The sequence below is a fragment of the Daldinia caldariorum genome (genome assembly GCF_022478825.1).
Source record: "Daldinia caldariorum strain CBS 122874 unplaced genomic scaffold F4812scaffold_2, whole genome shotgun sequence".
NCBI classification, from domain to species: Eukaryota; Fungi; Ascomycota; class Sordariomycetes; order Xylariales; family Hypoxylaceae; genus Daldinia; species Daldinia caldariorum.
Genome location: NW_025953038.1, coordinates 318,370 through 328,313, shown reverse-complemented (window position 1 = coordinate 328,313; position 9,944 = coordinate 318,370). Strand labels below are relative to the sequence as shown.

Sequence of the window (9,944 nt, the reverse complement as noted above, 5' to 3'; positions counted from 1 at the left end):
CATGTTGTACCTGCGTATTGGCTGACAGGGATCTCAATAATGGTGCGTGGGGCTTAAGGGGCACAGGGGAAAGGACGACGGCAGACGACGTTATTTTTTCCCTCCCTTTCAATATTTTTTTTTCTCTTTGAGAGAAAGTCCTTTCGCTTTTTTTCACCCTGTCACCAAAGAAGAAAAAAAAGAAAAAAAAGAAAAAAAAAGAAAAGAAAGAAACTTGGTCCAATCCCATCCCCGGTCCTTTGACGATATTTTACCAAGGTATGATGATATGGTATTTTACCAGATGAACACCATCCACCCCCCCTCCTCTTCCTCCTCTTCCCCCCCTGCTCGATCGACCCGGACAACGCGAGCAACGTATGGACCAATGTGATAATGTGGATCCTAATGGTCCTCCCCAATAGGCTGATAAGGCCGCGTTCATCATCAACACAATAATGACGGACTAGGGGTATGCTGGGTAAAGCTTGGGTATGATGGGTATATCGGATTATGCTTGGAGGCTTGGGGAGGGTCCTTGAGCTAGGGTTGAAAGACTTTGGCTTTGTTTATACCCCCGGGCCTCATTTACACTAGCCGCCAAGGTAAGGGGAGTTCGGTCTTTTCGTCTTTTCTAGACTTATATTAGATCTGTTAGGCTAACAAGCCTGTGGGAGCGCCGAGCGGAAAAGGATCTTTAACACTCATTTCGGGAGAGTACCTAATGTAAAAAGGGCTCACCACCCTCCATCATCGTCAAGTCTCACTTCTTTCTCCCTTTTCTTTCTTCACCATCTGCGTGTTTCTCTCGTTTCGAGTATATCTCAAGTCTCTCATTTTTTCTTCGACGTCGTCGGTCAACCGCCTCCTAGACCCTTTCTGCATCGCCAGCAGTCTTTTCAATTCTGCACACGTTTCTATACTTTATACAAACAGCAACTGTGTCTGCTCAGCTTCCGCGAAATCGACTTTCGCTCATTGGTATCCCGCATTGCTTATTGCATACGTCCACTCATTCGACAACAACGAAGTATATAAATATACTCTTCGAGATTAGACAACTCCTAGAATAAACCGCAAAAAAACAAAATGAAGTCCGCAACTGTAGCTTTAGGCCTTTTCGCCGGCCTGGCCTCGGCTTCTTACCATCAACCCCGTCACTTCCACTGGCGACGAAATGAGACCTACCCTGTGGAATCCTATCCCGCTGATTCCTACCCGGTAGAATCTGCTGTGCAGTCCTCGTCCTCTCCTGTGGAATCCTCCGCTGTGCAATCTTCTCCCGCGCAATCCACTGGCGTCGAATCTTCAACCACTAGCGTTGGAGCTTTAACCACTGGCGTCGGAGCCTCAACCACTGGTGTCGGAGCTTCAACCACTCTTACCGTCGCCATCACTACCGTCCACACTATCACCTCTTGCGCTCCTACCATCACTAACTGCCCTGCTGCCACCGGCAGCAGCGGCAACAGCACTGGCCCTGCCATTGTTACTGAGGTCATTGACCTTACCACTACCGTCTGCCCTGTGACCGCTGCTGAGTCCCTCTCCAAGTCTTTGGTCGGTGCCCACAGCAGTGGTCTCATCTCCGGCACTACTCGCACCGTTACTGCTACTCCTGCTATTACCACCTCTACTGGCAACTCCCCTGAGGCTACCCAGCCCAGCAATGGTGCCAGTGTTTCTGTTTACCCCACTACTAGCGTCGTGGACCAGACCGTCAGCATCACTGTAGGTCCCGAGACCTCCCGATCTGTTTTGGTCACCACCTTAAAGTCCACCCTCACTCAGCTGGTTACCGTTACTGCTGTTCCCGTCCCCAGCTCCGGCTCCGGCAATGGCAACGGCAACGGCAATGGTAACGGTAACGGTAACGGCAGCGGTAACGGCAACGGAAATGGCAGCGGTCTTAGCTACGTCGTCAGCAACGAACCTACTACCACCACTACCCGAACCACCACTGGCACTCGTACCGTCACCGTTTCTCCCGAAGCGTCCACTTCTTCTGTCAAGGCTGAGGAGACCGGCTCTGGCAACGGTAACGGCAACGGCAACGGCGCCGGTCAGTGCGTTGCTACCACTGTCACTGTCAACGGTGACTGCGCTGCTGCCACTGCTACTGTCACCGTCACCGAGACCAAGCCTGCCAGCACCGTCTACATCACTGCTCCTGTTGCTGAGAATACCAGCACTAAGGTTCAGGCCGTTCCTTCCGTGTCTGCCGCTGCCTCCGCTACTGCTTCTGTCGCTACCTCCGAGGCTGGTGCCACTTCTCCTACCGCCGTTCCTACCACCGGCAACGGTGAGGATGATGAGGGAGATGACTGCACCCCTGAGAATGAAGGTGAGGGAGACAATGAGGATGAGGGTGACGACTGCCCCCCTGAGAGCGAGACTGGCGTTGTTACTGCTACTGCTACCGCCACTGTCGTCCCCTACCCTACCGGCGGTTTCAACGCGACTGCGCCTACTTACCCCAGCGGCGCCGCCATCCCTACCGTCAACCTCCGGTAAATCAATATACGCGTTCCGCTCTGTAATTACAATACCCCGAACTGTAGTATAACATGACGAGGGACGACTGCACGACACGTTTTGGAAGCGCCGTATAAAGGCGCAGAGAAACCAGAGCAAAGCATTTTCCTATTATTTCGGATCAGTTTTTGAAAGAGTCTTGGATTAAACGCAGTTCTTGGCTGATTCTTGAATCCCCGCCGTCTCCGGTCTGGTCGCCGAGAAGGCGTGGGAAGAAGGCTGAGCAGCAGTATCTTTGGACTATTTATCATATACTCAGGAGCTCGCCGCGCCCGATATCAAATGAAAAAAAGGCAGTACGTGTGCTGACAAGGCTCATACGACGACGCCGCCGCCAGCCTTCGTTTTATTCTTGTGTATGTAGTGTAGTGTGTAGATGAAAAGAACTCTTTTGTTGAATGGAGATATAATACTCAAACTATAATTTGTCTTGGTGTTGAATTAAATTTTGTTGAGTGTGAGGTGTGGTGTTAGACGCCATTTCGTAATTGTCAATATTGGATTCATGATTTACGCTCCAACTTCGTTCAGCCTTGAGTCAATATGATGTTTTCCACGTCATCATATCGCATATAATCTCCCCGAAGCAAAACGACATATACCACCTCTTCGTACTTCCAGGCATAGAAAAAGCATGCGCCGTTCCTGTTACGACTAGGTATCATTTCAGATAACGTACCCAAGCCTACCTAGGTAGGTACGTGACCTACCTAACTCTACAAGTCCCATAGACAGACTGGTACGGCGAAGCGGCACAGCAACTGTATACTTGTCCTTTCCATACATACCTGGTAGTAATCGATCTTGTTGTGATGTTGTTGGTTCCGGGGATGCATGTGGTAGGTAAGCTTAGATAGGTAGCTTGGGTACCTTGGGTAGGCAGGTACCTAAGCAGGTAGGTGGCTTTACTGTTTCGTAGGGAGAACCCTAACTCCGAGCCCGAATTTTTGGAAGCTGAAGGCAAGTTGACGCTTCATTTTGATCCACGACTACGTTAACTTGCCTATAAGTACCTAAGTCTTTCCCCGAATCCCCTGCTACGTGATAAACGAAATAGTTTCTATCGCAAACCATTGATTGCCTTGGTTTTCGCATGTATGAGGTACACATATCTAACCCTAGGTTAGGCAAGTACGCGCGGCTATAACGGAGCAAGGCGAGCCAGGGTTCCCCTTACGCGGTGTTGGCGGATCTCATAACTCCCAGCAGGAATTACATAGTAAGTCGAGGATTATCCGATTGCAATCTTCATGAAAACAAGGACTTGAGATGAAGAACTTGTTTTCGGGCCATGGACCTTGTCATTACACTAAACCTCGACCTAGTCGACACAGGCCAAGGGATCTTGTGATGAACTTGACAGTCACCTAATGTATATAATAAAATCTTAAGACGACTCGGCGCAATACTGGTGTAATTATTATTAAAAAAAAAAACGGAAACTCGAAAAATCAAACAAATCCTCAAAATAAAAACGTCTAGACCAGTATCGCAAGTTATTCCTTCTTTTTTATGTTACAGGCGGACAAGTTTCATTTCCTGGTGGCCCCCTGTGGTATGCGTAACCCTGGCAAAACGCCCTAACAGAAAACCCTTTTTTTTTTCGCATCGACCGTATGAAATCTAGTATTCGTACAAGGGAATCGAAAAATATCGTTTCGGAGCTAGAAGCACCAAAGACCGTACTGTGGCGGAGGGGATGTCTATCTTGGTTCTTCGACACGACTCTAAATAGTAGAACATGCCAGATGAAGAGTCACAAATTCCAGGAGTCATGGATATAACCGGAAGACGAACATCAAATTAGTCCTTGGCCTTCTGGATATAGTCCTGAGGGGGAGATTCGTAATGGCTAACGAAGTACTCCGTGGTGTTCTTTGACAACCAGGTGCAGAACTTAACCAGTTCTTCACGCAGGCGGTTGACCGATTGCTGGTCCATATTGGTTTGAGCAACAAGCTCCGGTAACGATACTGCAAGAAAGAAATTAGCTCGAGTCGTAGACTAATACGACAAAATAGCTTACCGATTAGACGCATCAAGTGTTCAGGACCATAGGTATCGCTTGCAGTCTTGCCTTGATATTCAGCGTCATCAGACATCCACTTCTTATACATTTCTGCGTATTGGGCGCGCTCGAATCTATCCTGGATTAGAAGGTCATTCATAGTTAATAGGGGCGCAACATACCGATAGAGGAGGATACGCCCAAGAGATTTGTCAAAATACTCTTTCAGGCCAGCTAAAGTCTCTTCAAGGATGTCCACGTGGGATGAACCTGCAGGGCGTTTCGGAGTCTCATAGGCGGCATAGTCCTCAAGGATCTTAGTCACGGGGTGAGGGTGAGGGAGAGGAACAAGTTGGTTATTCTTGGTAATGTTTTCCCAATCGTCGACAAGCATTGCCTTCAGGATATCAGGAACAAAAATTTTGATAGACGGTCTGGCGTGAAATGCGTCTTCCTAGAGAATAAGAATTAGCATCGCGACCCTGAAAACATTACATAAGCTCTAGATTTACGGAATCATCGTTGGGATTTGTGTAAAATTTTTCTGACGGCATCCCGGCTGTTGGGATGCTTATATGGTCGGGCATCCCTCGGTACCAGATCTCCTTCGCACGGGTCAATGTGCGACTCTGCTCTGCTTCCGTAATCTTAGGATGATCCTTGACAAGATGAAGAAATCCGAATCGGTCATCGTCAATGACAAATGCTCCTTTCTTGGTGACGTATTGAAAACTAGGGACTGGCAGTTGGATAAGGAAATCTGTCCCATCTCCTTTGCGTGCGAACCGCTGCTCCTTCTGCTTAAATGTTCTTTGGCGTGTGGTAATATTTTTATCCGCCAGAGAAAGTCCAGGTGAAGGCATCAATGTCATGGACGAGGGGGTCGTCATAAAGGCGCCAGTAACGATCGGGGGTTCCTTGTTGGAAGTGGTCTCGCTTGGTGTTCCACGCGACAGCATGGGTGATTTTTTTGCAGGTGCCTTTTCAGATCCGTCAAGTTTCTTAGGGGCCTCTCTGGGCACCGCCTTGGACGCCTTCTTGCTGACAGGCTTGGAGCTGCATTCAGGTACTGGTATAGCAGACTCTAGATCAATGATAGGGCTCCGGCATATAGCTAACTTCGAGGCCGGAGCAGAGTCCTCGGAAGTAGGGCCACCACCAACAATTTTTAGATCGTCATGAGGAGCAGCAGAGTCTAACAACAGGTTTTGGATTCTCTGACTTCGAGTTCGCCTACGCGGAAGCTCGTAATCATTGATGGAAACCACGCGCTTTTGCTTTCTGCCCGCCATCGTTGCTATGCTGCGGCGGTATAGCGAGATGAAATGGAGGAGTTGTCAAGAAGGTGTGTGCAGTTTGTCACGGAAGGAATGTGTTTAGGCGTCGACAAGAAATTCGACTAGCCCAAATTTACGTTGGTAGTCAGTGTAGTAGGAGCGTAGGTTTTGTGAGTAGAGAAAAGTTTTCGTTAGGTGGTCCTTACGAAACGAGAAGCTCTTTTCTCAAAAAAAGAATTAGGCTGCAAGTTGAACCCCTCAATGATAAGAGATTTCGTTTCCCGAATGAATGGGGTTGGGAAGATTGCTAGCTGCCTAGTAGAACTGCTCCCAGCATTGGTAACCTGACAACGTGGTTTTTTTTTTCTTTTTTTTTTTCTCGGGATGATTGTTGGCAGACGCCAGCACAGTGACTCCCAAGCTGATGAGCGTGAGTGACACAAGTGATGAAGGCCTTGGTACATCTCTTATCAAACTTCGAGGGTTATTTCGCGCAGTTACGAGCTCCTATCTGTCCTGCTGATATCAGGCGTGATTGGGTTAGGTAGCAGGTCGTAGTGAAATCTTCCACGATATGACCGGACCGGACCATAGCCATGGAGTTATTTCAACCAAAAAGTGTCGTGAGCGTGACCAAGTTGGTTTTATTTCACGAGCCACACTCCCAATGAAGAATTCCGTGTCTTCATGACCGAATACTTGTCGTCCTGATTCCTAGCAGGTAGACTCTATTGATCCGAGTATAGGAAAATTGACGGCTTAATCGGAAGCATACACGGCTTCCATTTATGCAGAACCCAACACATTATGATATGAAGAAAGAAGAAGAAAAAAAAATAGAAAGAAAATAAAGGGGAAAACTAGTTTGACTTACGTTCTCAAGTTCGTAATCCCTACCACGTCGTGGGCCTCTACCGAAGCTCGAAGATCCGGCGACACGCTCTTCACTACCTCGAGCAGAACTCATCTCGGAACCGTTAGCTTTAATCCCCTTCTTTCCTCCCTTAGAGCCAGAACTTCGCATCCGGGCCTGGGCTTCCAGCTGACTAGCGAGCTGTTTGTTGTCCTCAGTGAATTTGCGGATGCGGTCCTGGGAGACCCAGTCGTCCCAGCTCGCCTTCCACCCTTTGTAGTGGATACGATACTGCGCATCCTCGGGCTTCTGACCAGACTTGACACTGACCTCCATGATTTTGGCCTCATACATCAGGTCACCGTGAAAACACAATACTTTCTCGTCCTTGGAAAAAGGAGGAGCTTGGTTCTGTCTCGGGGGGGCCATAGCCTGTGAATTGGTATTATGAATTCACCTTGAAAAGACGATAAGACGGAATAGACGATGAATGATGGAAAGGGGGGGGTCAAGGGGGACTTTAACAGGGAAGATACTGGTTATGAAGAAAAAAAAAGGTGGAAATGACAAGTGCCATAAACCAAAGTGAGAAAGAATGATGAATTGAGTTAAGTAAGAAGAATGATGTTTTAAGATGGTGAATGAGAAAGTTATTGAAGTCCTTAGCACCGATCTTATTGGTAGGTATGAAGTTAAGAGAGAGAGAGAAAGAGAGAGTGGAAGCAGGGGAGGGTACAGTATTATCTAAGGCCCGTGAATTACTATGGAGGTACATATGTATGCTAAGTAGCTGGGCGGGTTAGGTAGGTACCAGGTATCACGCTATAGGTACCTATTACCTCCCTGTCACCTTTCACCTTATCAACTTATCACCCTATCGGCTGGCCGACGCCAAAAGCTCGGACGCGTTTTCTCGACGCGCTTTGGTTTAAAGTGATTTTCTTCCATTCACGCCCCGGTGCGCCAACATTAGGTACTCCAACATTTATCCTAATAAGTATTGTTTCATCTGAAACCGAACAAACACACACACACACATAACACACACAGAATTAATCTTGACTGAATTCTGTTTAGTTCAACTCACATAGTAAACTACATCATGGCAACGAACGAATCCACCATCTTGCGAAACTACTTACTCCTCCCTGCTCGTCTACCTACAATCATCTCTCTGCAAGAATTCATTTCCCTATTCCCTAAATCACAACAAGCCTCCCCGCAGATCCGGTCGCTCTACAGAGATCTACAGCAGCAGCGCAACGCAGTAGTAGATGGCGTCTCCCAGAATATAGACGCTCAGGTCAGGCAAGGTAAAGCTTTGCGCCGAGAGGTGATAAAGGCTCGAAGAGAAGCCGAGCTAGAGGAACAAGATGATGAGATTGAAATCGAACGAATGGTACGTCATCAACCCAAAAATACGAAGTCAAGACATAATCTCTAATTCAAGTTGTAGTTGTTCGGATCCACCTCCAGTACGATACAGCCGAAGCAACATACTCTAATGACTATCCTACCCGCAATGGACGATGCCATCGCTGACATGGAGCGTGAGTTACAAGCAATGGAGCAGGAGGAGGCTGCTCTCCTCGAGTCTATTAGGCAGGCTGTTGGCAACATGAGCGATCTTCGGTATGGTCGATTCGTCAACCCAAAACTAAAAGACGAGGTTCTAGATGGCCTTGAACGCATGCAGGACGTGTGTGAACGCAAGATATGAATCTCATGATACATTCCCATTTATTACTATCACTACCTACGTGACCTCGACCCAATGATACATAATGCTTATAGCCAAGCTCCTCGAGCCGCACCCCGATATGAGCACAGCCAGTTTTATAGCGAGTGTCCAATATGCTTCCGCTATACATCACCATTATCTTCGGGGAGCAGCTTGGCCAGTGGCAGCAGGTCGTCGACCGCCATCCATTTGTTGGTTTAGGCGGTTGCTCCTGTAGTATCGTCAGTCACTTATTCTGCATTACAGTATACGGAATTTATATGACTTACATCATGCTCCTGCTGAAAATGGAAACAAGAATCATGAACGCCCAGCTGGGAAGAAGGCTGAAGGCCCAGAGGACCCAACCAACTGGAACTGCAAGGCTATTCTTGGCAAGAGGGCCGTTGAAAGGATGGAAGAAGCCGTCATGCAGGTGAGTGGCAGACTTGTAACCATTTTCCTGCAGCTCGACAAAGTCATCGGAAGTGACAGTTGTCATGTTGAACCGCTTCGTCGAAATATTCACAGGTGCCGGTTCCGGAAGCATCTCGAAGATCCACAGCGCACCGGCTGGGGCAGACCAGGAGTTGCAAAGAACAGGTTGGTCCTCGCAGTTGAGCAGAGCAGTATGAGGCTTCCCGGGTGTCAGAGCCCATTTTCCAGCGGTCTCATTGAACGCAGCCTCGATCTTTCCACAGTGGCCTAATTAGCGTTAGGAGAACCATGTTCAAGTGTGGGATCAAGGTGGCGAGTGGTGATAGAAGTGGTGATAGAGATGCTTACCGAAACAAGTCTTGTTTCCACCCGTGATCAGAACCCACCACTCCACCGGAGTTTTGCTGTCGGGCTTCACGGGTCCATAAAGGGTCTCCTTCCAGTTATCCAAAGACAGAATATCCAGGTTCAAGGCACCAGCCTTAGCCTCGGCAGCAGCGGCAGGATTATGTTTGTTAGGATGAGGAATCTTAGAAGCGAATTTGCCTATAACGGCCTGGGCCTGGCCCAAGTAGTTATCAAACTGAGCTCGGTAGTTAGGGACATCTGCAGCTGCTAACAGCGGCAAGCTGAGAATGGCTGAGGTTGTAGAGAATCGCATCTTGTTATTAGTTGGTAGATAGCTCAGATCGAGATCAAGCCGCAACAGGTCGAGAAAATGATGTAATTTGATGTGATTTTGTCCAGCACGGTAGGACCAAAGTATAAAAACCCAATCGAAGGTACCGAAAGAGAGAACTCAAGAGAATCCTGTAGGATAAGGATACCTAAGGGATCAGGATAAAGATAAGGATATATCTAGGTAACAATGACGTCGAACCTCAAGACTGCGACGGTAAGCTGTCGTGAACTAGGAAAAGGTCTATTATACCTAGTGTAAGAATCAAGTCAGGTCGAGGGATTTAAAAGAAAGGAAAATAAAAATGTGTCAAACAACGGATTGTCTAGGGTCCTAGGACAACTCGTTCGGTCTTTCCAACAGCTAAACTTCCCCGGACAGCTAGGTAAATACCTACATACAGGTATGTAGTAGTACATAGGAGCATATAGTGTTCCCACCCTCCTTCCCGACAT

At 47.9% G+C, this 9,944-nt stretch overlaps 4 protein-coding genes across 4 annotated transcripts; 2 read left to right on the top strand and 2 right to left on the bottom strand.

The window, feature by feature from the left end:
- Positions 1 to 692: 692 nt before the first annotated feature.
- On the top strand, positions 693 to 3,001 carry F4812DRAFT_165604 (uncharacterized protein). The gene is made up of 2 exons (XM_047929872.1): positions 693 to 2,499; positions 2,567 to 3,001. Exon 1 carries the CDS (start codon positions 1,069 to 1,071, stop codon positions 2,491 to 2,493), a length of 1,425 nt encoding a protein of 474 aa, XP_047793395.1. The 5' UTR covers positions 693 to 1,068; the 3' UTR covers positions 2,494 to 2,499; positions 2,567 to 3,001.
- Positions 3,002 to 3,877: 876 nt separating this feature from the next.
- Positions 3,878 to 7,370, bottom strand: F4812DRAFT_412695 (MRG-domain-containing protein). Its single transcript, XM_047932723.1, has 4 exons — positions 6,674 to 7,370; positions 4,705 to 4,976; positions 4,541 to 4,656; positions 3,878 to 4,487 (listed from the first exon to the last, which is right to left on the bottom strand). The coding sequence occupies exons 1-4, from the start codon at positions 7,079 to 7,081 to the stop codon at positions 4,318 to 4,320; spliced, it is 966 nt and encodes a 321-aa protein (XP_047793394.1). The 5' UTR covers positions 7,082 to 7,370; the 3' UTR covers positions 3,878 to 4,317.
- Positions 7,371 to 7,585: 215 nt separating this feature from the next.
- On the top strand, positions 7,586 to 8,670 carry F4812DRAFT_165516 (Cnl2/NKP2 family protein-domain-containing protein). Its single transcript, XM_047929871.1, has 2 exons — positions 7,586 to 8,051; positions 8,109 to 8,670. Exons 1-2 carry the CDS (start codon positions 7,755 to 7,757, stop codon positions 8,370 to 8,372), a joined length of 561 nt encoding a protein of 186 aa, XP_047793393.1. The 5' UTR covers positions 7,586 to 7,754; the 3' UTR covers positions 8,373 to 8,670.
- F4812DRAFT_467287 (uncharacterized protein) lies at positions 8,198 to 9,914 on the bottom strand. Its single transcript, XM_047938633.1, has 3 exons — positions 9,159 to 9,914; positions 8,663 to 9,077; positions 8,198 to 8,604 (listed from the first exon to the last, which is right to left on the bottom strand). Exons 1-3 carry the CDS (start codon positions 9,469 to 9,471, stop codon positions 8,529 to 8,531), a joined length of 804 nt encoding a protein of 267 aa, XP_047793392.1. The 5' UTR covers positions 9,472 to 9,914; the 3' UTR covers positions 8,198 to 8,528.
- Between the last annotated feature and the right edge of the window lie 30 nt (positions 9,915 to 9,944).

Bases quoted from the DNA above. Each gene is read 5' to 3' on its own strand.
- F4812DRAFT_467287 (XM_047938633.1), bottom strand. From the start codon at position 9,471: ATGCGATTCTCTACAACCTCAGCCATTCTCAGCTTGCCGCTGTTAGCA. The intron at 9,078-9,158 runs GTAAGCATCTCT...AACGCTAATTAG, and splicing joins TGGAAACAAGACTTGTTTCG to GCCACTGTGGAAAGATCGAG. The intron at 8,605-8,662 runs GTAAGTCATATA...ACGATACTACAG, and splicing joins ATTTTCAGCAGGAGCATGAT to GAGCAACCGCCTAAACCAAC.
- F4812DRAFT_412695 (XM_047932723.1), bottom strand. From the start codon at position 7,081: ATGGCCCCCCCGAGACAGAACCAAGCTCCTCCTTTTTCCAAGGACGAG. The intron at 4,657-4,704 runs GTATGTTGCGCC...AATCCAGGATAG, and splicing joins GGGCGTATCCTCCTCTATCG to ATTCGAGCGCGCCCAATACG. The intron at 4,488-4,540 runs GTAAGCTATTTT...TCTTTCTTGCAG, and splicing joins ACACTTGATGCGTCTAATCG to TATCGTTACCGGAGCTTGTT.
- F4812DRAFT_165604 (XM_047929872.1), top strand. From the start codon at position 1,069: ATGAAGTCCGCAACTGTAGCTTTAGGCCTTTTCGCCGGCCTGGCCTCG.
- F4812DRAFT_165516 (XM_047929871.1), top strand. From the start codon at position 7,755: ATGGCAACGAACGAATCCACCATCTTGCGAAACTACTTACTCCTCCCT. The intron at 8,052-8,108 runs GTACGTCATCAA...TTCAAGTTGTAG, and splicing joins AGATTGAAATCGAACGAATG to TTGTTCGGATCCACCTCCAG.